The following is a 27,818-nucleotide window of genomic DNA, read 5'->3' as shown; positions in this document are numbered from 1 at the left end:
AAAGAAGAATGTCATGGAGACACAGGTAATAATTACAAGAATATGTTCAAAATTCAGTTTTAAAAATAAGAAAGGAATTTAACTATTTCTTTCTCACTAACATAATATCTTTCGGAAATAATTAATCAGGAAACAGAACAGCTAAATGCAAAGTTATTTTATTACTTTTCATAATGAATAATATATTCATACATTTGGTTGCACTCAAGAATGTACAAATTCAGCATTTAATCCAACGCTGATACCACCAACAAAGCCCCATTACAAAGGCTGACATAATAATATGACATAATATAATTATTCACTTATTTCCAGATACTGGAATCCACATACAGTAACAGCATATATATAATATATGACATAACACACACAAGCACATTGCCTTGTGTTTCCCGTCCTCTACGAGGCTCATTATAAGGGATGGCTCTCCTGTTACACACATCCTTCAGGTCATCATTATAGGGGTCTTACACCACTGCACCAGTTATAGCTCAGATCCTAGAACAGTATATATTGTATCCTTTACCAACCAGCATTTTACATTATCTCTAGGTATTGGTGACACAATGATAAAGCAGTGTTCATTATATGAGGATAGCTTTGCAATAAAGGATGTAATACATGAAGATATTGGCACCACATATGAAATTACAGTCATACATGGGTACAAGTCAGACCTCACACTCTTCTCTGGGCACCTTATTACTATGATGTGCGATTTCCAGACTGAATATAGTTGTAATGGGTAACAATACTACTTCAAGTTCATTGATACTTACGGAAATTAGACATCTGGGTCTACTATCTTAAAAGCAGAGACACATCTCTCCCCAGAAGTGAAGGGGTTAATCAACAAAATTATAAATATATCACAGAGAAACAAATATATAGCAATAATCGCTTCCTTTCTCTAGGATTCCCAAATTAAACAGCGGCTTCTTCATGGAAGACTTATGAGAACATCAGGTCAGACCCGGCCCCTGATGAACAATATAACATAGTTATAAGTCATACACTCAGTACTATACAATAGTGACCTATAGCACGTCCACCATGCTGCACAGTGCAATAAGCTCATCTCTACGTCCAATGGACTCTAAAGTGTCCAACAGTCTTGTATGATCCGGAGTCCAAGTTACCAGGGTCTCCACAAGTCTTTGCTGCTGTCTGGGGGGCTGTGTTTGCTGGGGGTCTGGTAGACGGGAGATACAGGAGGAGATACATCTCTGTATACCGCAGTGTGAGCCCCAGGGAGGTTCTGCAGCAGCCGGATCTGGAGCTCGCCCTGTTTGTGCTGGGACAGGAAGGTGATGGAGTCCTGGAGGCAGGTGGAGAAGCCTTCTCTCTGGACCCGGCTGGAAGCTGTGACATCTAGAAGAGGAAAGACAAACATGTCAGTGACCGCGTCCATCACCGGCTGCAATCTGCTCTCACTAAGGTCACGTTCATATGAACATATTTTCGGTCTGAGTGCTGTCCATGGAAAAAGCTGACCTCACACGGACAGCACACGGACGATGTTATGGAATAGAGCAGATCAGACGACAAATTGCCGCATACATCAGTCTCTTCCATATTTCAGGTGAGAATCGTCTGTTCAAGTCTATGAGTGCAAAAAAGATCGAATCCCATACGGACCATCCATACAGCATAATACTTTTATAGATACATTGCAATTATTAAGCTAACAATGAGCTTAGTGTAAGGAAGCCATGAGGGGTGTGAGGAGCGGACACCACACTGACCTCTCTCCGCCATGTGCCGCTGCAGGAAGGTGACCGTCATCTCCAGGATATCGGCTTTCTCCGGTTTGGAGGGGAGCTGATGTCTCTGAAACTCCTTCTCCAGTAAGACGCGGAGCTGCTCGATGCTGCTGTTTATCCGATCTCTCCTCATCTTCTCAATCGCCGGCTTCCTCAGCTGCAGAAAAGAACAACCTCTCATTATTACTCTGCGCCAGTGTCCATGTCGATGGATGAGAACTAAAACCTCTCGTAAAATATCAGTCTCCTGTGCCTATAAGTTTCTGTATGTAGAGATATGGGGGTGACGCTGTCACTAGTCGGGGGCTCTTACCTTTCTGAGGCCGCTGTCAGCCTGATGGTCCGGGGTCCTCATATTACATGGGGCCATGGTGCAGGTTCGGCCGTCTGTAGACTTGTGCTGTGTGGGGCAGGAGCTGTCTGACTACTAGTGAGCGGCCGCCCCTCTATATACCCCTCTCCCTGCATAATGATGTGTGGAGAGCGGACTTACAAGAGGTTCCCACACTCATCCTCCAATCCCACCGCAGCGGGGACAATGGACGTGTGTCCATCTGCTCCAATACAGGAGATAATAGAGGATGCTGGGGGGAGATGTGAGCTGGAGTGTGGGAAACACCGGCCACAAGATGAGACCTGCACTAATCACATATTGCTCAGGACACGGATGAGATTAATTGTGCATCTAAGTGATGATCCTCCAGACCGGTCACTGACATGTCAGCCCCATCAATAGCCATGAAGAAGTATATGTAAATAATGAGAGATTTCCGATAAGTCAGGAAATATTTATAATATTTATACCTAATTCTGTCATAACAAATATTTCAATATACATGAAACAATTCACACAGTGAAATGTTTTCCAAAAGACATGTGGGAGACTACTCAAATGTATGGAGGAAGGTGCTGTGGTCAGATTAGACAAAAATTTAGCTTTTTGGCCACCAAGGTTAACGCTACGCCTGGCGCCAAATCAACACAGCTCATCACCCCAAGAACACCATCCCCACAGTGAATCATGGTGGTGACAGCATCATTCTGTGGGGATGTTTTTTGGCAGCAGGAACAGGAAAAATGGTCCAAGTCAAGGGGAAGATGCATTGTGAGTAGTGTTGAGCGAGCAGTGCTCGGGTGCTCGAAGCTCGGGCTGAGCTCACCGTGATACTCGGGTGCTCGACCCGAGAAACTAGCCCAATGTTAGTCTATGGGAGACCCGAGCATTTTGCGGCGGCACCCCCGGCAGTCTGTAGAAAGCCTAAAAAGTGCCCAAAACGATAGTGACAGTGTTCAAATGACATGGGGACAGCATGGGGATCGCCCCAGGAAGCATTTCTGACCCCCAGGTCACTGCTGTCAACAACGTGGTCAGAGGTATTAAGCCACTTTTACGGACTCACTATAAAACGTTCAAAAGCAAAACTGAAACGGTTTTCCTGTGAAATATGTTAAGGAACTTCCTTTCCAGGGTAAAGACTTGTGTATAAGGTAAAATAAATAACCAAAAGCAAAAATACTCCTCCACACCTTGGGCTATGTTCACAAGTAGCATTTTTTTTGCTTTCAAGCGTGACAAATGCATTCACCGGGAAATGTCATTTTAACATTTTACAACCTTATCTGGCCATGTGCTGTGTGACACATGCATACAGTGCTGAAAAGACATGGGAAAAGCAATAGGTGGAAGACCCCTGGAAGTGTGGCGCCTCTGAGGGTTCAGTCGCCACAGAGGTACTGCACCTCACCCAGAGATGTGGTGTCTCTCTTCTCTCGGGTAAGGAGGGAGTGCTGCACGGAACTCCAAACACCTGCATCCAACACTACACTGCTCCAGGCCGGCTGGAGGGGCAACATGCAGAGCGCAGCTGCTGAGCCCTGACCCTGACTGGAGTGGGGGGAACCCAAAGGTAGGGGGAACCAGTAGTGGGTGTGGGTGGAGGAAGTAGTTAGAGGGAGCACTTTGGTAGGAGTATAAAATAGGGAAGCAATCTTAGGGTGGCAGTCTAGGGAGTGGGAGCAGTTCAGAAGAACAGCTGGGGACAGTTCAGAAGAACAGTCAGGGAGCACAGTCTCATTAGGAGATCTGCTCCACAAGTAGGGCCAAGTCAGGAGGCCCAGGAGGGGAGCAGGGAGTAGGCTCCGTTCTAAGAGGGGATCCCAGGGGGTACGGCGCGTGCAGGACGGCACCCGTACGCCCCGCATCTATCAGAAGACAGAGGGATCGTAGCCGCAATTCTAATCCCTTGAGGGTCAAGCAAGTCTGTGTAACTCCGATGGACGGGAGGGACTTCAGAGTACCCGAACAGGATTGAGAGTGGGCAGCGCAGAGCAGGAGGGAGAAAGACCAGTGTGAAGACGGTCAAAATAGGAACACGAGAAAGTGGGGTTCTGCCAGGTACTCCTAAGTTGCCTGAGGAAGGATTGAACCCCTGCCCGGTGAACGCAGTGCGACGTGGGAGGCCTGCACCTGTACAGTGCACTTGTGGACTGTCTGAAGAATTGTGAGTAAAATCTCGGATGACTGCACTGTACTGCCTCCGTCCATTCTTTCATCAGCGCCATTGTTCCCCCTGCACTACAATGCCCAGCGCAACCACCACTCTCGCACTTCACTGCCCTGAGGCCTGCTCCATCTGTGGGGAGCCGTCCCATCACAAGCTGCCCTAACATCTGCCTCAGAGGACTGTTGCAGCGCTGGTGATCCTCACCAGACACCACAGGTGGCGTCACAAACTCTCTAAAAATATTTCCCTTTTGCACTGACCGCCCTGGGTCATGGACCGGGCCAGCCACCATGATAATCCCCGCCTACCGGCATCCAGAGGCCCGGCTGCCGAGTACCCCAATGCCCTGGGGGCGCGTCAGAAGCATCAGAAGTGATCCTTGCCGCATCAGAAGATGCAGACTTGCAACTATCTCCGTGCAAGTCCTTGTCCCAGGGCAGTGTTCAATTGTACCTCCCCCATTTCTTGCAATGCAAGCGCAAGTATGCAGCCTGCCACCCAGCTACCCCCAGGCTGCAATACCATACTGCTTGCTTGCACTTGAAATTGGGCCTTTTAGGCATGTGGGGGCAGAATCTGGCCACCACGTCATGGCTACGTCGGCGGCCTGGTATCCATACTCAGTCCCCAGCCGCCAGGTGGCTGGGTGTCCACGCTCGGTCCCCAGCCGCCAGGGGGCGGCCGGGTGTCCATAATCGGTCCCCAGTCGCCCCGCGACCGGGTGCCCACACACGGTCCCCAGCCGCCGCTATTTGTCCGGTAACCTTCCCCACACTTTTCTTAGCCTGGCCTGCTTTAGGGTAGCATTGGACAAGCCAACCAGACAACCAGACTCCTCCAGTGGGCTCTGGCTTCTCCATCAGGGGAGTTGAGAGTGCCAAGGTGACGAGCATGATGATGATGATAGAAGTTAGCATCTGCTTTGTTTTCTTGGAATGCAAGCGTAAGTGTGCAGCCTGCCACCCACCCACCTCCTGACTGCAATACAATACTGCTAGCTTGCTTGCACTTGAAATGAGGCTTTTTAGGCTTGTAGAGGCAGACGCCGGCCACCATGTCATGGCTGCGTCGGCGGCCTGGTATCCATACTCAGTCCCCAGCCTCCCGCGGTCGGGTGCCCACACACGGTCCCCAGACGCCTGGGGGCGGCAGGGTGTCCATAAACGGTCCCCAGCCGCCCCTATTTGTCCCGGTGCGCCTTATACACAAGCGCGCATACCAAAACATTACCTGTGCCCTCCCCAGTGCATTTAGTGGGAAGGACAGCCTAACCACAAACACGTGGACAAGTGAATGTGGCCAGGGATGGTCCATCTCACTGACTCCTTCACACTGGGTTAATATTGTAGAAGCCGGGACACAGTTGGACACTGGGATGCAACACGTCCTCCAGACATAGAGGATTGCGGGTCCTGGGTCAATCAGGCTTCAACACAAAGTTCAGAAGGTAGACAGCAGCAGTGGTCGGCCTCCTACACAATGAGTAAATTATTCATGATCCTTCATGAGGCCATCCATCTCCTTAGCTTTCTGTTCCTTAGAATGCAATCGCATGTATGTAGTTGCAGCTAGGCATGAGGTGGTCAGCGTTTTGGCGCATATCCTACCTCCTCCGAGGATTGCTGGATGTTTTCCTGCTACTATCCCAGTTCTATGACTCCCGTTAAAACAAAGCTTCAGGTGATGAATGATGGATGAGGTGGTGGCAAAGGAGAAAGAGCAGGAGGAACAGGGACCATTCACATCAATATCAGGCCAGTCACCCACACATGTCTTGTAGGATATGTTTCTGTACCAAAAGGAGAGGTTCGGCTACACAGTTAAAGGGCATACAGTGAGTGCAATGCCTACCAAAAATTTTGAGGCACTCCAATGCCCCTTGGAAGTGACATGGAGGTCAGAGGGCCTTAACTAAACCGTTTTTTCCATTTATAGCTACTGGGTCTCCTGTACACTGTTGGCATAAGCAGTGAATGGAAGGCTTTCCAAAAATTATGAGGAACTGCAATGCCTCTTGAAACAGACGTGGATTAAAGCATACTAAAAACCTTCTACCCATTATTGGGGAGTGGGTCTCCCTTAGTTTTCGCCTATGCATTGAAAAGCAAAAGCTGACTAAAATTAGGAGGAAATGCAATGTCAGTTGGAAGAGTCATGGAGGTTAGAGGTAATTAAAAACAACATTTCAATGCCACTTGGAAGAGCTGTGGAGTTCAGAGTGGTTTAACAAGACCGTTTTAATGCCCCTTAGAAGAGTGGTGGAGGTCACAGTAGAATAAAAAGACTATATCAATGCCCCTTGGAAGAGTGGTGGAGGTCACAGTAGCTTAACAAGACGGTTTTAATGCCCCTTGGAAGAGCTGTGGAGTTCAGAGTGGCTTAACAAGACGGTTTTAATGCCCCTTGGAAGAGACGTGGAGGTCACAGTAACTTAATAAGACAGTTTTAATGCCCCTTGGAAGAGCTGTGGAGTTCAGACTGGTTTAACAAGACGGTTTTAATGCCCCTTGGAAGGGTGGTGGAGGTCGCAGTGGAATAAAAAGACAATATCAATGCCCCTTGGAAGAGTGGTGGAGGTCGCAGTCGAATTAAAAGACAATATAAATGCCCCTTGGAAGAGTGGTGGAGGTCACAGTAGCTTAACAAGACGGTTTTAATGCCCCTTGGAAGAGCTGTGGAGTTCAGAGTGGTTTACAAGACTGTTTTCATGCCCCTTACAAGAGCCATGCAGTACAGCATATTAAAAACATTATTCCCATTATTGGGGAGTGGGTCTCCCATAGTCTTTGCCTATGCCTTCCAAGCAAAAGCTGCCAAAAATTAGGACGGAGGAACTTCCAATGCCCCTAACAAGAACCATGCAGTACAGCATATTAAAAACATTATTCCCATTATTGGGGAGTGGGTCTCCCATAGTCTTTGCCTATGCCTTCCAAGCAAAAGCTGCCAAAAATTAGGACAGAGGAACTTGCAATGCCCCTAACAAGAGCCATGCAGTACAGCATATTAAAAACATTATTCCCATTATTGGGGAGTGGGTCTCCCATAGTCTTTGCTTATGCCTTCCAAGCAAAAGCTGCCAAAAAGTAGGACGGAGGAACTTGCAATGCCCCTCACAAGAGCCATGCAGTACAGCATATTAAAAACATTATTCCCATTATTGGGGAGTGGGTCTCCCATAGTCTTTGCGTATGCCTTCCAAGCAAAAGCTGCCAAAAATTAGGACAGAGGAACTTGCAATGCTGGCAACACGGACCACGGTCACCCTGGTGGTATAGTGGTGGTGGAGGCTGAGGATAAGGTAAGAACAAAAAACAGTCGAAATGAGGAAGCGTATACCCATGTGTGGGTGTGAAGCGGTGCATGGGAATACACCTCCCAAAATAACACAGTGGATTTGACTTTATGTTACTCTGCTGTCATTTGGTGGTGATGAGAAGTCTGGCCCAATCCAGCCCTTGTTCATTTTGATAAGGGTCAGCTTGTCAGCATTGTCAGTTGACAGGCGAGTGCGCTTATCAGTTATAATTCCCCCAGCGGCACTAAAAACAGGCTCCAATAACACGCTAGCGCCAGGGCAGGCTACGACCTCCAAGGCGTACAGAGCGAGTTCATTCCAAGTGTCCAGCTTGGATACCTAATAATTAAAAGGCACAGAGGAATCACGGAGGACGCTGGTACGGTCGGCAAGGTACTCCCTCACCATCTTTTGAAACTTTCCACTCCTTGTGAGAGTACCCCGCGCCTGAGTGTCCCAGAACATTGACAGTGTTCCCCTGCCTCTGCTGGATTGGAGTTGCGTCTCTCTCGTCTGTACGCCTTGGTTGGGCAACGAACTGTGAACTCTGCCGCTAGCGTGTTCAGATGGGAATTTTTTTAACAGTTCTGCAGCAAGGGCCTTCTGGTACTGCCCTATTTTTGTGGACCTCTCCACCTCAGGAATAAGAGAGTGAAAGTTTTCCTTGCAGCGGGGGTCTAAAAGTGTCACCAACCAGTAATGACTGTCACCCAACATTTTGACAACCCGAGGGTCACAGTTAAGGCAGTGTAACATAAAGTCAGCCATGCGTGCCAGACTGGTAACGGGCAAGACTTCCATGTCCTCACCAAGATGACGACTGACCATGCTCTCCTCCTCCTCCTCCTCCTCCCCCATGTCCTCAGGCCACGCTGAACCGACAGTATGACAGTTGTACACATACTACCGTCTACAGTGCATGATACCAGCTCCTGTTCTTCCTCCTCCTCTCCCTCATTGTCCCCCAATGCACGTTGGGATGAGATGAGGCTGGGCTGTGTGTAATCGCCTGTTACGGCTTCTTGATCCATCTCATCATACTCTGGCTGCAATGCCTCCTCTTTAATTCTCTGCAGAGAGCGTAGCAAAAGACAGACAAGTGGGATGCTGACGCTAATGATGGCGTCATCGCCACTCACCATCTTGGTGGACTCCTCAAAGTTTGTCAGGATGGTACATATGTCAGACATCCAGGTCCACTCCTGAAGTCTTATGTGTGGAGTCTGACCTGAATATCGACGGCCTTGTTGCAGCTGGTACTCCACAACTGCTCTCTTCTGCTCACAAATCCTTTGCAACATGTGGAGGGTAGAGTTCCAACGTGTGGGGACATCACAAACCAGTCGGTGTGCCCGAAGCTGCAAATGCTGCTGCAACACAGCAAGGGCGACGGAAGCTGTAGCCGACTTCCGAAAATGAGCTGACAGGCGGCGTTCTTTGACGAGCCGATCTGGAAACTCGGGGTACGATTTAAGAAGTCGCTGAACCATGAGGTTAAGCACATGAGCCAGGCATGGTACGTGTGTGATCTCGCCTCGCCTCAGAGCCGCCACCAGGTTACGGCCATTGTCACACACGACAATGCCTGGATGTAGGTTCAGCAGTCTCAGCCACAGATCTGCCTGCTCTTTCACAGCTGTCCACAACTCGCAAGCAGTGTGAGGTTTATCACCTAAGCTTATGAGTTTCAGCACAGCCTGTTGCCACTTGGCTGAGGCAGTACTGCAGTGCTTCCAGCTTGTAACTGATGTGGTGATATCTGAGATGGAGGCTGAACATGAGAAGGAGGAGGAGGATGATGCGCAGGAGCTGTACACTGTGGGGGCAACTCTGACTGACATAGGGCCCGCAATCCTCGGTGTGGGGAGGATGTGTTCCGTTCCAAGGTCCGACTGGGTCCCGGCTTCCACTATGTTTACCCAGTGTGCCGTCAGGGAGATGTACCATCCCTGGCCACAAACACTTGTCCATGTGTCCATTGTCAGGTGGACTCTCCCAGTAACTGCGTTGTTGAGGGCACGGCAGATGTTTTGGGACATGTGCTTGTGTAGTCTGGAAGACCTACCGGTTGTACTGGCAATGTCCCTCGTGTTGGTGTTACGGGGAACGGTTGCCCGCCTTCTGTGTGCAGCCACCACACTGCTTCTTCCTGCCTGTTGGGGTACTCTGCCTCCCTCCCTCTGTGTGCTGCTGGCCTCGCTCTGCGTGTCCTCCTGTCACTTTTTGCCAGTTACTAGATCATCCACCACCTCCTCCTCTTCCACTTGCGCACCACGATCCTCCTCCTCACTTCGTGGCAATTGTGTCTCGTCATCGTCCACCTCTTGTGACAAATTGCCAGCGTCGCCTTCCTGTGGCCGTGGCTGTTCAAATATTTGGGCATCGCTACATGGGACCTCCTCTTCCACCACTTCAAGCGGAGCAGGCGAGGGGCACAAATATGGAATTAGCCAGTGAACAGCTCTTCAGAGTGTCCAACTGTGGGATCAGTTGCTGTCTGAAGACACTCGGCATGGTGGGAGGAAGGAGCATCAGGGTGAGGAGGAGTATGCGGTCGAGACTCACGGCTACTAAAACTTGACCATCTATGACATCTAGAAGGGCCCGCAATCTAAGTGACTTTATTGTAAAGAGCCACTATGTCCCCCCCAATAATACTTTTCTGTCCTCTTTTAAACCTGTTTTGGGGTGTTACCCTTGTGGCCACTGCCTTGCTTGCATGAATGTCCTTCGCTGTAAGACCTTTGACTCTGCTGGAGGTGACCGACAGTTTAAGATCTTACATTGGATCACATGTAGCAGTAGCAATGTCATCTACTATGCTACATGTGGTTGTCCCCTTATTTATGTGGGACTCACCTCCAGAGAGCTCAGAGTCAGGGTCCGTGAACATGTTAGGGACATCTGTGCAGCAAGACATGTGACGGACACTTCAGATCTTAAAACGATCCCTCGCCACTTTAAAGATCATCATAATTGTGACCCTCGATCTCTTAAGATTAGAGGTATAGATTTGGTACATTTGGGGACGAGAGGCGGCAATATCAAAAAACTCCTTGCACAATGCGAAGCACGATGGATTGTTGTACTTGACACCATGGCCCCTAATGGTCTTAATGAATCCCTCAGTTTTGCGCCGTTCCTGTAGATATACAGTACAGACCAAAAGTTTGAACACACCTTCTCATTTAAAGATTTTTCTGTATTTTTATGACTATGAAAATTGTACATTCACACTGAAGGCATCAAAACTATAAATTAACACATGTGGAATTTTATACTTAACAAAAAAGTGTGAAACAACTGAAAATATGTCTTATATTCTAGGTTCTTCAAAGTAGCCACCTTTTGCTTTGATGACTGCTTTGCACACTCTTGGCATTCTCTTGATGAGCTTCAAGATGTAGTCACCGGAAATGGTCTTCCAACTATCTTGAAGGAGTTCCCAGAGATGCTTAGCACTTGTTGGCCCTTTTGCCTTCACTCTGCGGTCCAGCTCACCCCAAACATCTCGATTGGGTTCAGTTCTGATGACTGTGGAGGCCAGGTCATCTGGTGTAGCACCCCATCACTCTCCTTCTTGGTCAAATAGCCCTTACACAGCCTGGAGATGTGTTTGGGGTCATTGTCCTGTTGAAAAATAAATGATGGTCCAACTAAACGCAAATCGGATGGAATAGCATGCCGCTGCAAGATGCTGTGGTAGCCATGCTGGTTCAGTATGCCTTCAATTTTGAATAAATCCCCAACAGTGTCACCAGAAAAGCACCCCACACCATCACACCTCCTCCTCCATGCTTCACAGTGGGAACCAGGCATGTAAAGGCCATCCGTTCACCTTTTCTGCGTCGCACAAAGACACAGTGGTTGGAACCAAAGATCTCAAATTTGGACTCATCAGACCAAAGCACAGATTTCCACAGGTCTAATGTCCATTCCTTGTGTTCTTTAGCCCAAACAAGTCTCTTCTGCTTGTTGCCTGTCCTTAGCAGTGGTTTCCTAGCAGCTATTTTACCATGAAGGCCTGCTGCACAAATTCTCCTCTTAACAGTTGTTGAAGAGATGTGTCTGCAGCTAGAACTCTGTGTGGCATTGACCTGGTTTCTAATCTGAGCTGCTGTTAACCTGCGATTTCTGAGGCTGGTGACTCGGATAAACTTATCCTCAGAAGCAGAGGTGACTCTTGGTCTTCCTTTCCTGGGGCGGTCCTCATGTGAGCCAGTTTCTTTGTAGCGCTTGATGGTTTTTGCAACTGCACTTGGGGACACTTTCAAAGTTTGCCCAATTTTTTGCACTGACTGACCTTCATTTCTTAAAGTAATGATGGCCACTCGTTTTTCTTTACTTAGCTGTTTTTTCTTGCCATAATACAAATTCTAACAGTCTATTCAGTAGGACTATCAGCTGTGTATCCACCTGACTTCTGCACAACACAACTGATGGTCCAAACCCCATTTATAAGGCAAGAAATCCCACTTATTAAACCTGACAGGGCACACCTGTGAAGTGAAAACCATTTCGGGTGACTACCTCTTGAAGCCCATCAAGAGAATGCCAAGAGAGTGCAAAGCAGTCATCAAAGCAAAAGGTGGCTACTTTGAAGAACCTAGAATATAAGACATATTTTCAATTGTTTCACACTTTTTTGTTAAGTATATAATTCCAAATGTGTTAATTCATAGTTTTGATGCCTTCAGTGTGAATGTACAATTTTCATAGTCATGAAAATACAGAAAAATCTTTAAATGAGAAGGTGTGTCCAAACTTTTGGTCTGTACTGTACCTCTGTGTTGTCCCCAATCCTTCCTTCTCCCCCCTCTCCCTTCTTCCCCTTATTGGTATTGTATTGTACTGACCATGCATCCTGTTGTTTACAAATTTAAGGGGAAATTATCTTCTCCTCATTACTTGGTGTTATTTACTTATATCCAGTGCTGTCCCCTCTCTTTTTTTTTTTTTCCCCCCATGGTTATGGTTTTCCTTTTCTTTTAATGTTCACTCTTTATTATTCTGTGTGGTTATACATTTTTTATTTTTATTTTTATTTGATGTTTTTGGTGCTTAGTTTTCTATTTGTTTTTGTTGTCCCTCTTGATTTATGTTTTTTATGATTGTCTATATTAATTAATTTATATTTCATCTAGGACTCTTCCCGTTTCCAGTTTCTGGCTTCCAAAAGCAATCTAACATTTACCAATAATGCCTCTTGCAATACGGACCATTCGCTTTGAGGAGATTTATCAATTACTCTACATTATGTCTGTTTCAATTGTGTCTCTCCCCCTTGTCTCTAGCTGTGGTGAAAACATTATTAATTGTTGTTTTGTTTTATTCTTCTGTATTGAATATTTAATGGTATCCATATTATCCCACTATTTGTACCAAGGGTTTTCTGACTATCTAGTCCTTTGCATTATTGGTGAATATGCTCACCATTGGTGGCGCTGTGGAGTGCATGCACCTCCCAGGGTCGCGTCCCCCCACCGCCTCCCGGTGTCTCTATGCCTGTGCACGCACTGCACCAGTCGGCACAGCTGATTGTCTGTGGTGTGTGCAACATACGGGCTTGACTGCCGGGAGTGCGTCTGGGGGGCGTGGCCTGCGTGACGCATATGCCCCGCCTCCAGCTACACCATTGGTCAGTCGTGGGTCATGTGTTCTGTCACGTGACCGGTTGCCGGGGATACATAAAGGTCCTGGAAGGACACTAATACACCTTCCCTTGAGAAAGCAACGCACTGTCAAACCGAAACGCGCGTTGGGAAGTTGTTTTAGCACCCTTTCATCCCACTGGGGGGTCTCCTATCCTTGGGTAAGTGTCCACTACTGGTTTCACTCTTTTCCAGTTCAGCACAATTTTTCAGGAGGGCTATCATTTAGTGTTCCCTCTGATTGGCTTTTGATTAGCTATGGGGTGTTTTAGCAGCATTGTCTGCTCCCCTTCATCTAATGTTACCTCCTAATAGTCTTTCTACTAGGTGGTTAATGTGCTGATAGGTGGCTTTTGTATACTTGTCAACTTTATTACCTTCCACTTTACTCCTTGGAGTGGTTATCCGTTTGGGGTGTCTGCTTCTGTCCTGTACACATTGTAGATGTTTTATTGACTCTGTGAAAATTTTTACAATTTATATATTTATTTAATAAAGAATTTTCGTACTTGCATTTGAAAGCTCTTGTTGTCTCCTGTTATTATATGTATCTTGGAGCTATGCTGCTGTCCCGGCACGTTCTTACCTATTGGTATTGACGTGCCTTCAGCAACCATGAATTTGGGTTTTGTGTTTCTAAAACTTGACCGTGTGGAAGACAGACCGGAGGTGGTGGTGCCCAGGTAACTGGAAGTATTATCTGCTATCCAATTAATAACCTGTTCACACTGATCAGTTCGCAATACTGGTGTTGTAGTGTGCTTCCCTAGTAATTCGGTCAAGAAGTGGGAGCGAGAAGATGTGGCTGTTGGTTGTGGCACATTTTCACCTTGGCCACGGCCCCGTCCTCTGCACGCACCATCACCAGAACGTCCAGTTCCACGTCCCTTGCCACGCGCCTTGCCCATTGTAAATGAAGTAAAATAGCTTACATGCGCACTATCAATGGAAAAAGGGTAATAAAAAAGAGATTAGAACCGTGGAAGAGGAAAACCACAGTTCTATTTCTCTGGCCTACACCAGAATCTTTTAAACAGATATATTTGTATCTGAACAGTCAGCGAGACTCTATTACGGTTTTTTTTTTTACGGAAAAAAGGCCAAAGCAGGATAATACAGAGATTTGAACCGTGGAACTGCAAAACCACAGTTATAGTTATGTGGCCTACACCAGAATCTTTTAAACAGATATATTGGTGTCCGAACAGTCACAGACACACTCAATTTTTTTTTGGGGGGGGGGAATACCAAAAGGTTAATAAGACGCGTATTTGTACAGTCTGACTGAGGAAAAAAAAAATGCAGGATTTAGATGAAAAAAAAAAGGATTTTTCCTGGCCCCTGAGACCTGGGGATAAGTCTAGCAATTTGACCAGCAGAAGAACACAGGACTGTAATGCAGCGTTTGTTGGTATAACCACTGCGTCTCCTATACAGCCTGCCTGCCTGATACCTGGGATGGATATTAGTCCTGAGAAAGACTATTTGTTTGATTTGGCAGGCTTTAGAGGCCCTACACTAACTATTTCGCACTATATATCTCTCCCTAACTCAGCAGCACTGACCCTACACTGTCTGATCCGAAGCGACTGTGTCCAAGATGGCGGCGCCCGGTTTTAAATACTCGAGGTGACGCTGTGCGGCCAGCCAATCACTGTAATGCTCACAAACAACATGGCTTCGGCATTACAGTGACTGGCTGGCAATCCCTGCATGTTCATTGGCTCTGTAAAGAGCGCCAAACATGCAGGGCGGAGACCTGAGCTCCCGCCCGAGTAACCCGGAAATGCTCGGTGCTCGCCTAACATCCCGAGTAGCGAGATGCTCGGGCGAGTACCGAGCAGTGTCGATCATGCTCGCTCAACACTAATGGTGTGAAATACAGGGATATTCTTCAGCAAGACCTTTTCAGTCTGTCAGTGATTTGAGACTGGGCTGGAGGTTCACCTTCCAACAAGACAATGACCCAAAGCATACTGGTAAAGCAACACTTGAGTGGTTTAAGGGGAAACGAGTAAATGTTCTTGAATGGCCTAGTCAAAGCCCAGACCTTAGTCCAAGTGAGAATCTGTGGTCAGACTTGAAGATCGCTGTTCACCAGAGGAAACCATCTAACTTGAAGGAACTGGAGCAGTTTTGTCTTGAGGAATTGGCAAAAATCCCAGTGGCAAGATGTGGAAATCTCAGAGAGACTTCTCCAAAGCAACTTGCAGATGTAATTACTGCAAAAAGAGGCTGTACAAAGTACGGCCTTTCCAAAATTGTCTGAAAATCGTCTGTATGGTAGGTCTTAGTGGAATACAAAATTCTATGTCACCACCTTAAACTCCACTAGTATCAGTACATAAGTGCATGTGGTTCTATTTTATACAGGAAAGGTCTCACCCAATTCTTTAAAATGTTGTCCGGCAGACAATATTCATAGTAGAGGAAGGGCACGGTAACACCGTCTATTAACCATCCTTATTGAGACCACATCATTTCATCCAAAACGTTTCCTCCTTTACTTGGATTCGTCAGGGGTGTAATGACTGTGTACTAATCAGTTCTTCAGAGATCCATCTTACAAAAACTTTGGGCAGTACTAAAATTGGACAGTGATATCGGGATCTTAAACACTCCTAATCCCCAGATTATTGACAAAAAAGGATGTCTCTGAAAGATCAGTTAGTACACAGACATTACAACACATGGCTGTCTACATGGTTGTCAGAAGGTGTAACAGGATGGTATAGATGCAGTGGCCAAAACCTTCCAAAGTACACCAACATGGAAACAGCAGAGAATTAGATCATTCATCAATTGTTGGAGAGAGGGTGTGATTTATAAGGCCATGTGCAAATGTGGTCTTGAGTATGTGGGCAAGACGAGGAGAGAGTTCAGGAGAAGGATAGGAGAACATCTTGGCGATATCAGTAAGAAAAGGGATACCCCATTAGTTAGACATGTCAACCAGGAACATTCAGGACAAATATCAACTATAAAATTTATGGGGATTGGAAGAGTTGGAAAACCCCCAAGGGCGGTGGCTGGGATAGAACCATTTTGCAATGCGAAGCAAGGTGGATCTATCTCCTTAAAACAGTATCACCATTGGGTTTTAATGAACAATTGACATAGCAGCTTTACATAATTAGGGTTTAACAGGGTTAATTACTGAGGGTGAGGCGGCGATGAGTGGGGTGCCGTTTGCGCAGATTATTAGGGCGTCAACCCCAGCAGAAAGGTAGGGCTAGTATATTAGTTATGAATGTTTTCAGTGCATCTTAGGTGTCACCAATTCCCCCTTTATATACTCCTGTTATGGACCTTTTCTGATAATTGTGATGTGCAATTGATTGCATCAATCTTCCAAGAACTAACAGATCAACCATATTCATTTCCATTTGACCACAACTCATATTTTAATCGTTTTTTGTTTATCAATTTTTTTCTATTTCTCCTTTTTTCAAAATATACTTGTATAAAACTCATTTTGTGTTGTATCATTAGATACATTTATCTAGGGGGGTGAATCTTTTTATGTTCACCAACGATATGGGGGGATAATCGGAATGCTATAATATAAATATAGTGAAGAGAGACAATCCCTTAAAGACACAAGTCCAATGTCACAATTAGTTCAACATACTTACCCGTGAATAGGCTGCTGATGAGGGAGTGGAACTGTGGATGAGCCTGCGTTCCACGGGATGTGAAGGATGCTCAGGAAGTGATGTATGCGGGTCACCGCGACTAGTATGAGCGGTCCAAGCGTCACATATGACGCGCCAGGGTACCCACGCTTATTTCAATAAACCGGTGGTAAAGAGAAGTGAGAGGCAGGAGGCTCTATGTAACCGCGATAAGCGGCGGAGCTTGTGAATCCAAGTAAAGGAGGAAATGCATAGAGAGATTATGTGGTCTTAATAAGGATGGTTAATAGACGGTGTTACCGTGTATTCCACTAAGGCCTATCATACAGACAATTTTTAGACAATTTTAGAAAGGCCGTCCCAGTGAGCGAGCCTCCAATACATGCAATTAGTGGCAGGAATATCCCATAATTATTTGTGTGTTTAGTCAGTTTGCTCCAAGTGTCTTCAATGTTGTAAGGTCTTTTATATGTTCAACATTTATAACATAAGATTAAATGTTAAGTTTTAGGTCCCATTTTTTGCTATACCCTTGTACTCATTTTTTGGGGATATCTTTTTCCTTTCTTTTGAAAGAACCAAGTTGTGCTAATTTTCTGTTTTATGGAAAACGCTAAAAAAATGTCTATCTATCTGTCTATATCTATCTATTATCTATCTATCATCTATTTATTTATCCATCTATCATCTATCTCATATTTATCTATCTATCATCTATCTATCATCTATCTCATATTTATCTATCATCTATCTATCTCATATGTATCTATCAACTATCTATCAACTATCTATCATCTATCTAATATTTATCTATCTATCATCTATCTTTTATCTATCTATCTGTCTTCTATCTGTCATCTATCTATCATCTATCTCATATTTATCTATCATCTATCTATCTCATATGTATCTATCAACTATCTATCAACTATCTATCATCTATCTAATATTTATCTATCTATCATCTATCTTTTATCTATCTATCTGTCTTCTATCTGTCATCTTTCTATCATCTATCTCATATTTATCTATCATCTATTTATCTCATATTTATCTATCTATTATCTATCTTTCATCTATCTGTCATCTATCTCATATTTATCTATCTATCTCATATTTATCTATCTATCATCTATCTTTTATCCATCTATCTGTCATCTATCTGTCATCTATCTCATATTTATCTATCATCTATCTATCTCATATTTATCTATCATCTATCTTTTATCTACCTATTATCTATCTATCTGTCAGCTATCTGTCATCTATCTATTATCTATCTGTCATCTATCTCATATTTATCTATCTATCTCATATTTATCTATCATCTATCTATCTCATATTTATCTATCATCTATCTATCTATCTTTTATCTACCTATTATCTATCTATCTGTCAGCTATCTGTCATCTATCTATTATCTATCTGTCATCTATCTCATATTTATCTATCTATCTCATATTTATCTATCATCTATCTATATATCATCTATCTTTTATCTATCTATTATCTATCTATCTGTCATCTATCTATCATCTATCTCATATTTATCTATCATCTATCTTTTATCTACGAGGGTCAGTCAATAAGTAATACCTCCTATTTTTTTTCTCCTTTTAATTGGCAAGAAATTCAAATGCAATTACATAGGTTGAAAACCACAACATTAACGATTAATTTGTCACTTTTCAATATACAGTACAGACCAAAAGTTTGGACACACCTTCTCATTTAAAGATTTTTCTGTATTTTCATAACTATGAAAATTGTACATTCACACTGAAGGCATCAAAACTATGAATTAACACATGTGGAATTATATACTTACCAAAAAAGTGTGAAACAACTGAAAATATGTCTTATATTCTAGGTTCTTCAAAGTAGCCACCTTTTGCTTTGATGACTGCTTTGCACACTCTTGGCATTCTCTTGATGATCTTCAAGAGGTAGTCACCGGAAATGGCTTTCACTTCACAGGTGTGCCCTGTCAGGTTTAATAAGTGAGATTTCTTGCCTTATAAATGGGGTTGGGACCATCAGTTGTGTTGTGTAGAAGTCTGGTGGATTCACAGCTGATAGTTCTACTGAATAGACTGTTAGAATTTGTATTATGGCAAGAAAAAAGCAGCTAAGTAAAGAAAAACGAGTGGCCATCATTACTTTAAGAAATGAAGGTCAGTCAGTACTAAAAATTGGGAAAACTTTGAAAATGTCCCCAAGTGTAGTTGCAAAAACCATCAAGCGCTACAAAGAAACTGGCTCACATGAGGACCGCCCCAGGAAAGGAAGACCAAGAGTCACCTCTGCTTCTGAGGATAAGTTTATCCGAGTCACCAGCCTCAGAAATCGCAGGTTAACAGCAGCTCAGATTAGAGACCAGGTCAATGCCACCCAAAGTTCTAGCAGCAGACACATCTCTTCAACAACTGTTAAGAGGAGACTTTGTGCAGCAGGCCTTCATGGTAAAATAGATGCTAGGAAACCACTGCTAAGGACAGGCAACAAGCAGAAGGGACTTGTTTGGGCTAAAGAACACAAGGAATGGACATTAGACCAGTGGAAATCCGTGCTTTGGTCTGATGAGTCCAAGTTTGAGATCTTTGGTTCCAACCACCATGTCTTTGTGCGAAGCAGAAAAGGTGAACGGATGGACTCTACATGCCTGGTTCCCACCGTGAAGCATGGAGGAGGAGGAGTGATGGTGTGGGGGTGCTTTGCTGGTGACACTGTTGGGGATTTATTCAAAATTGAAGGCATACTGAACCAGCATGGCTACCACAGCATCTTGCATCGGCATGCTATTCCATCCGGTTTGCGTTTAGTTGGACCATCATTTATTTTTCAACCGGACAATGACCCCAAACACACCTCTAGGCTGTGTAAAGGCTATTTGACCAAAAACGAGAGTGATGGGGTGCTACGCCAGATGACCTGGCCTCCACAGTCACCAGACCTGAACCCAATCGAGATGGTTTGGGGTGAGCTGGACCGCAGAGTGAAGGCAAAAGGGCCAACAAGTGCTAAGCATCTCTGGGAACTCCTTCAAGATTGTTGGAAGACCATTTCCGGTGACTAACTCTTGAAGATCATCAAGAGAATGCCAAGAGCGTGCAAAGCAGTCATAAAAGCAAATAGTGGCTACTTTGAAGAACCTAGAATATAAGACATATTTTCAGTTGTTTCACACTTTTTTGTTAAGTATATAATTCCACATGTGTTAATTCATAGTTTTGATGCCTCAGTGTGAATGTACAATTTTCATAGTCATGAAAATACAGAAAAATCTTTAAATGAGAAGGTGTGTCCAAACTTTTGGTCTGTACTGTAATCTCCATCCATTTCCACAGTCTTGGTCCACCGTTTAACAAGGGCATGTATTCCAGCATGGTAAAAAGCATTCTTGGGACCCACAGTGCACAAACTTTTCTGTATCCCAGTTGTCCAATAATTTTCATCACACTGCCTTTACTGAGGCAGATAATGCCACACAATTCATCTGCAGTCACCCGGCGGTCACCACGAATGATGTCATCGACTCGCTGAATGTTACTTGTAGTCACTGCGGTTACTGGCCTGCCACTCCGCATTTTGTCAGCCAACGGTGATGGCCCTTCAGCTATGTTACAGCGACGAACCCATCGTCTAACAGTACTGACATCCACTGTTGCATCACCGTACACATTTTTCAGTCTCTCATGAATTCGAATGGGCGTTTAACCTTCTGCATGCAAGAATTCAATCACAGAACGTTGTCTAATACGCACATCGATGTCAGCCATTTTGAAAACGGATACAGTCCTGCCACCTGTTGGTGCAGGAAGTTGCAATTGCTGTGGATTGTAGAAGAAGGTTTGAGGAATTGTGCCAAATTCGAATATTTAACATAACTACCTTATTTAAGGAGAGAAAAATAGGAGGCATTACTTATTGACTGACCCTCGTATCTATCATCTATCTATCATCTATTTCATATTTATCTATCTATCATCTATCTATCTCATATTTATCTATCAACTATCATCTATCTTTTATCTATCTATCTGTCATCTATCTGTCATCTATCATCTATCTCATATTTATCTATCATCTATCTCATATTTATCTATCACCTATCTATCTATCTATCTATCTGTCATCTATCATCTATCTGTCATCTATCTCATATTTACCTATCTATCTCATATTTATCTATCTATCATCTATCTATCATCTATCTTTTATCTATCATCTATCTATCTGTCATCTATCTCATATTTATCTATCTATCTCATATTTATCTATCATCTATCTATCATCTATCTTTTATCTATCTATCATTTATCTATCTATCATCTATCTATCTGTCTGTCATCTATCTCATATTTATCTACCTATCATCTATCTTTTATCTATCTATTATCTATCTATCAGTCATCTATCAGTCATCTATCTGTCATCTATCTGTCATATATCTCATATTTATCTATCTATCATCTATCTTTTATCTATCTATCTATCATTTATCTATCATCTATCTATCATCTATCTATCTGTCATCTATCTGTCATCTATCTCATATTTATCTACCTATCATCTTTCTATCTATCTTTTATCTATCTATCAGTCATCTATCTGTCATATATCTCATATTTATCTATCTATCATCTATCTTTTATCTATCTATCTGTCATCTATCTATCATTTATCTGTCATCTATCTCATATTTATCTATCATCTATCTATCTATCATCTATATGTCATCTATCTCATATGTCTATCATCTATCTATAATCTATCTTTTATCTATCTATTATCTATCTGTCATCTATCTATCATCTATCTGTCATCTATCTCATATTTATCTATCTATCTATCCATCATCTATCTGTCATCTATCTATCTATCATCTATATATGTCATCTATCTATCTATCTATCTATCTATCATCTACAGTGGGTACGGAAAGTACTCAGACCTCTTTAAATTTTTCACTCTTTGTTTAATTGCAGCCATTTGGTAAATTCTAAAAAGTTCATTTTTTTCTCATTAAAGTACACTCTGCACCCCATCTTTACTGATAAAAAAAACAGAAATGTAGACATTTTTGCAAATTTATTAAAAAAGAAAAACTGAAATATCACATGGTCATAAGTATTCAGACCCTTTGCTCAGACACTCATATTTAAGTTACATGCTGTTTGTTTCCTTGTGATTCTCCTTGAGCTGGTTCTACTCTTTCATTGGAGTCCAGCTGTGTTTAATTAAACTGATAGGTCTTGATTTGGAAAGGCACAAACCTGTCTATATAAGACCTCACAGATCACAGTGCATGTCAGACCAAATGAGAATCATGAGCTCAAAGGAACTGCCCAAGGAGCTCAGAGACAGAATTGTGGCAAGGCACAGATCTGGCCAAGGTTACAAAAGAATTTCTGCATTACTCAAGGTTCCTAAGAGCACAGTGGCCTCCATAATCCTTAAATGGAAGAAGTTTGGGACCACCAGAAGTCTTCCTAGACCTGGCGGTCCAGCCAAACTGAGCAATCGTGGGATAAGAGCCTTGGTAAGGGAGGTAAAGAAGATCCCCAAGTTCACTGTGGCTGAGCTCCAGAGATGCAGTAGGGAGATGGGAGAAAGTTCCACAAAGTCAACTATCACTGCAGCCCTCCACCAGTCGGGCCTTTATGGCAGAGTGGCCCGACGGAAGCCTCTCCTCAGTGCAAGACATATGAAAGCCCACATAGAGTTTGCTCAAAAACACATGAAGGACTCCCAGACTATGAGAAATAAGATTCTCTGGTCTGATGAGACAAAGATAGAATTTTTTGGTGATAATTCTAAGTGGTATGTGTGGAGAAAACCAGGCACTGCTCATCACCTGCCCAATACAATCCCAACAGTGGTGGTGGCAGCATCATGCTATGGGGGTGTTTTTCAGCTGCAGGGACAGGACAACTGGTTGCAATTGAAGGAAACATGAATGTAGCCAAGTACAGAGATATCTTGGATGAAAACCTCTTCCAGAGTGCTCTGGACCTCAGACTTGGCCAAAGATTTACCTTCCAACAAGACAATGACCCTAATCCAACAGCTAAAATAACAAAGGAGTGGCTTCTGAACAACTCTGTGACCATTCTTGACTGGCCCAGCCAGAGCCCTAACCTAAACCCAATTGAGCATCTCTGGAGAGACCTGAAAACGGCTGTCCACCAACGTACACCATCCAACCTGACGGAACTGGAGAGGATCTGCAAGGAAGAATGGCAGAGGATCCCCAAATCCAGGTGTGAAAAACTTGTTGCATCATTTCCAAGAAGACTCATGGCTGTACTAGCTCGAAAGGGTACTTCTACTCAATACTGAGCAAAGGGTCTGAATACTTACGACCATGTGATATTTCAGTTTTTCTTTTTTAATAAATTTGCAAAAATGTCTACATTTCTGTTTTTTTTTAGTCAAGATGGGGTGCAGAGTGTACATTAATGAGAAAAAAAATGAACTTTTTAGAATTTACCAAATGGCTGCAATGAAACAAAGAGTGAAAAATTTAAAGGGGTCTGAATACTTTCCGTACCCATTGTATATGTCATCTATCTACCTCTCTATCTATATCTCTCTATCTATATCTCTATCTATCTATCTATCTATCTATCTATCTATCTATCATCTATCTATCCATCTCTGTCAACTATCTATGTACAGTATCTATTTACTACAAAAACCTGACGAGCTCCTCCAAAAGAGAAGAAAGAAATTGTGAACAGGTGCAAGCTTCCATGACTGTATAATATACAGACAAAAGAAGACGGCAACATTCTGTAAGCGCCAAGATGTATGCAAATATTAAGGGGGTTTAGGTTTTTGATGAAAGTCTGCAATCTTTCTATGTGACTGCAGACTTCAGAATTCTCACTCTTCGCCCATTGCACGCTGTCAGGATTCTCCAATGTCAGCACTGGGAGCCGGTGGTCATGTGACTGCAAGTATCCAATTTGTATACTTCCGCTCACATCCCAGCTAGCCTAGTGGGCATGAGACCGCATGTATCCAAATCGCATACTTGTGGTCATGTGAGTGCCCACTCTCGCCACCAGCACCAGAGAATCATAACAGCATGTGATGTGAGCGCTGTGAGAATTCAGAAGCCTGCAGTCACACAGAATGACTGCAGACTTTCATCACAAACCTGGAGAACCCCTTTAAATATTACATTTAGACTGCATTACTGCTATATAGAATATACTTATAAAATGAAGGTACTTATCGCACAAATAAGTTATCAAGAAAGTTCATCTTGTCGTGGCTGGTGGGCACACACAAATTGGTCAATTTATGCACTAAGTACCTTCATTTTATAAGTATATTCTATATAGCAGTAATGCAGTCTAATTTTATGTTTGAATCTACCTATCTATCTATCTATCTCTCTCTCTCTCTCTCTCTCTCTCTCTCTCTCTCTCTCTATCTATCTATCTATCTATCTATACACTGCTCAAAAGAATAAAGGGAACACTCAAATCACACATCCTAGATCAGAATGAATGAAATATTCTCATTGAATACTTTGTTCTGTACAAAGTTGAATGTGCTGACAACAAAATCACACAAAAATCATCAATGGAAATCAAATTTATTAACCAATGGAGGCCTGGATTTGGAGTCACCCCCAAAATTAAAGTGGAAAAACACACTACAGGCTGATGCAACTTTGATGTAATGTCCTTAAAACAAGTCAAAATGAGGCTCAGTATTGTGTGTGGCCTCCATGTGCCTGTATGACCTCCCTACAATGCCTGGGCATGCTCCTGATGAGGTTGCCGATGCTTTCCTGTGGGATCTCCTCCAGGATGGCACATCAATGCGAGCAGTGGTAAGAAGGTTTACTGTGTCTGTCAGCGTAGTGTCCAGAGGCTGGAGGCGCTACCAGGAGACAGGCTAGTACACCAGGAGACGTGGAGGGGGCCGTAGGAGGGCAACAACCCAGAAGCAGGACCGCTACCTCCGCCTTTGTGCAAGGAGGAACAGGAGGAGCACTGCCAGAGCCCTGCAAAATGACCTCCAGCAGACCACAAATGTGCATGTGTCTGCACAAACGGTTAGAAACCGACTCCATGAAGGTGGTATTGAGGGCCCGATATCCACAGATGGGGGTTGTGCTCACCATAGGCGGATTATAATAAGGTCAATCCGGGCTACCGCCCGGGGCCCGGGACTGCCATGGGGCCCGGGGCCTGTGGCCGGATTGACCTCATTATAATGTGTGACAGGAGGGCCCGGGAGTCGGAAGATGGAATCTGCTCTGCTGTGTCCGGCGGCGCTGCGAGGATGACTCACCAGCAACTGATTGTGTAAGTGCAGGAGAGGAGGCTCCGCCCACCTGCTCCGGCCTCCAGCAGAGCACAGAGCCAGCTTACAGCATGGCCACTGCTCTCCCTGCCCCCTACCCGGGACTGAATGTTACCTCTCCGCTCTCCCCCTCCTGCCCTGCAATTACACCAGAGCTCTGCAGTCGGGCCCCAAGAGGAGGGGAGGCTGCCCCACAGAGAAGATGGAAGAACCAGCATCATGTACAGAAAGGGTAAGTCCATGTGCAATGTGTGTGTGCATATACATATATATATATGTGTGTGTGTATGTATCTATATCTATGTATTTGTGGACCATCAGAGGGGCTCACTCGCTGTCGTGGCCCGGGCTGCTTCCTCTGTGCAGGACCGCTGGCTTGTCAGGTGAAGTGCCGGCAATCAAGCAGCGCCAGAGGTCCTACACAGATGCTGTAGAAGCAGCCCAGGCCCCAACGGCGAGTGGGCCCCTCTGATGGTCCAGGGTCATGTCTGTGACATGCCGGTAGCCCTGCACTGAGACATGCCTGAGGAGCTGCTGGACAGGACAGTTTTATGTGTTTATAAGATATGTACGTATGCATGTGTCTGTGCGCATATCTGCATATCGTGCATCACAGCTAGAAGACATGGCCCTGTGCGCGGCAGTGTCTGCTAGCGTGACGTCATGCAGTGTGCCCTGCACTACTTCTTACCACCATAGAGGAGCTGGACGACTGGAGCCGAGCAGTGGGACGGTGAGTGATGTGTCAGTGTGTGCAGATATCATTGTGTGATATGTCTGTTTATATGTATTTTTGTGTTTCAAATGTGTTTATGGCTAAGTGCCCACGATGCAGAAATGCTGCATATTTTTCCGCTTCTCCCTGGCAGGAAAAACAAATGCGGATTTTACATGCTTTTTTCCCGCCAGGTAGAAGCGTTTGTCAAGCGTTTTTGCATGCATTTCCGCATGCAGGTTATCAAGCGCTTTTCCAAGCGATTTTAGCATCACTTGGAGAAGTCCTTGACAACTTGTTCACACTATATGAATCCATGCCGCCGGCATATATAGTGTGACCAAGTAATAGTTAAAAAAAAGAATAAGAATGGTAAAAAATAAAGATTATACTTGCCTTCCGATGGCCCGCGGTCTCCTCAGCGATACGTCCGGTGTGTTGGGCGGCTCACGGTGGTGTGAAAGGACCTTTCATGACGTCATTTAGTCATGTGACAGGTCACGCGACAGCCGGTCAGCTGTCGTGTGACCTGTCACATGACTAAATGACGTCATGGCAGGTCCTTTCACACCACCGCGACGCATACAACAGACCGGACGTATCGCTGAGGAGACCGCGGGCCATCGGAAGGTGAGTATAATCTTTAGAATTTAAAATAAAAAAAATTTTTTTTACATGTACTATGGTACCCGAGTCTGGATGAGAGTCTCCTCTTCTCCAGACCCGGGTACCATCCGCACATTGAATCGCTTAATATCCGCATGTGCACATGTAGTCATGCGGATATTAAGCGATTCAATGCAAGCCAATGGCGGCAATTACGCTGCGTGTCCGCAAAATTAATGGACATGCTGCGTTTTTTTCCGCAATGATAATCCGCATTGGAAATTTCCGCAGCATATGCACAGCACATGCAGATTATCATTGGGGACCATGGGGCACGTATTACCAAGCGTTTTTCAGCGTTTTCGCTGTGGAAATTCCGTGGCAAAAACGCTTGTAAAACGCACAGTGGGCACACAGCCTATGCGTGTATGTATTTGTCTTTGTATATGTCTGTATATATTTGTTTGTGTGTGTGCGGCCTCCTGCTGTATCTGGGGGGGTGGTTCCGTGCGGCCTCCTGCTGTATCTGGGGGGGTGGTTCCGTGCGTCCTCCGGCTGTATCTGGGGGGGGGCACCGTGCGTCCTCCGGCTGTATCTGGGGGGGGGGGGCACCGTGCATCCTCCGGCTGTATCTGGGGGGGGGCGCCGTGCGTCCTCCAGCTGTATCAGGGGGGGGCGCCGTGCGTCCTCCGGCTGTACCAGGGGGGGGGCGCCGTGCGTCCTCTGGCTGTATCTGGGGGGGGCGCCGTGCGGCCTCTGGCTGTATCTGGGGGGGTGCCTCTGGCTGTATCTGAAGGGGGGGCGCTGTGTGGCCTATGGCTGTATCTGAGGGGGGGCGTCATGCGGCCTCTGGCTGTATCTGGGGGTGGGGGGCGCCGTGCGGCCTCTGGCTGTATCTGGGGGTGGGGGGCGCCGTGCGGCCCCTGGCTGTATCTGGGGGAGGCGCCGTGCGGCCTCTGGCTGTATCTGGGGGGGGGGGCGTCGTGCGGCCTCTGGCTGTATCTGGGGGGGGCGTCGTGCGGCCTCTGGCTGTATCTGGGGGGGGCGCCGTGCGGCCACTGGCTGTATCTGAGGGGGGCACCGTGCGGCCTCTGGCTGTATCTGAGGGGGGCGCCGTGCGGCCTCTGGCTGTATCTGGGGTGGGGGGCGCCATGCGGCCTCTGGCTGTATCTGGGGTGGGGGGCGCCGTGCGGCCTCTGGCTGTATCTGGGGTGGGGGACGCGGTGCGGCCTCTGGCTGTATCTGGGGTGGGGGGCGCCGTGCGGCCTCTGGCTGTATCTGGGGTGGGGGACGCGGTGCGGCCTCTGGCTGTATCTGGGGT

At 45.3% G+C, this 27,818-nt stretch overlaps 2 protein-coding genes across 2 annotated transcripts in view; one reads left to right on the top strand and one right to left on the bottom strand.

Moving 5' to 3' along the window:
* Positions 1–214: 214 nt before the first annotated feature.
* On the bottom strand, positions 215–2,232 carry LOC141173226 (transcription factor HES-5-like). Its single transcript, XM_073657858.1, has 3 exons — positions 2,077–2,232; positions 1,746–1,920; positions 215–1,371 (listed from the first exon to the last, which is right to left on the bottom strand). The coding sequence occupies exons 1-3, from the start codon at positions 2,131–2,133 to the stop codon at positions 1,136–1,138; spliced, it is 468 nt and encodes a 155-aa protein (XP_073513959.1). The 5' UTR covers positions 2,134–2,232; the 3' UTR covers positions 215–1,135.
* Positions 2,233–25,211: 22,979 nt separating this feature from the next.
* Positions 25,212–27,818, top strand: part of LOC141173224 (transcription factor HES-1-like) — a 60,874-nt gene continuing 58,267 nt past the window's right edge. Inside the window, exon 1 of the mRNA XM_073657856.1 lies at positions 25,212–25,408. Coding sequence (XP_073513957.1) covers positions 25,379–25,408 — 30 coding nt within the window. The 5' untranslated portion in view covers positions 25,212–25,378. The remainder of the gene's footprint in view (positions 25,409–27,818) is intronic.

Source organism: Phyllobates terribilis, unplaced genomic scaffold, assembly GCF_046119375.1.
Source record: "Phyllobates terribilis strain yellow unplaced genomic scaffold, ASM4611937v1 Scaffold_12__6_contigs__length_324123572, whole genome shotgun sequence".
In the NCBI taxonomy this organism is placed as follows: domain Eukaryota; kingdom Metazoa; phylum Chordata; class Amphibia; order Anura; family Dendrobatidae; genus Phyllobates; species Phyllobates terribilis.
This window is presented reverse-complemented; position numbering and strand designations above follow the sequence as displayed.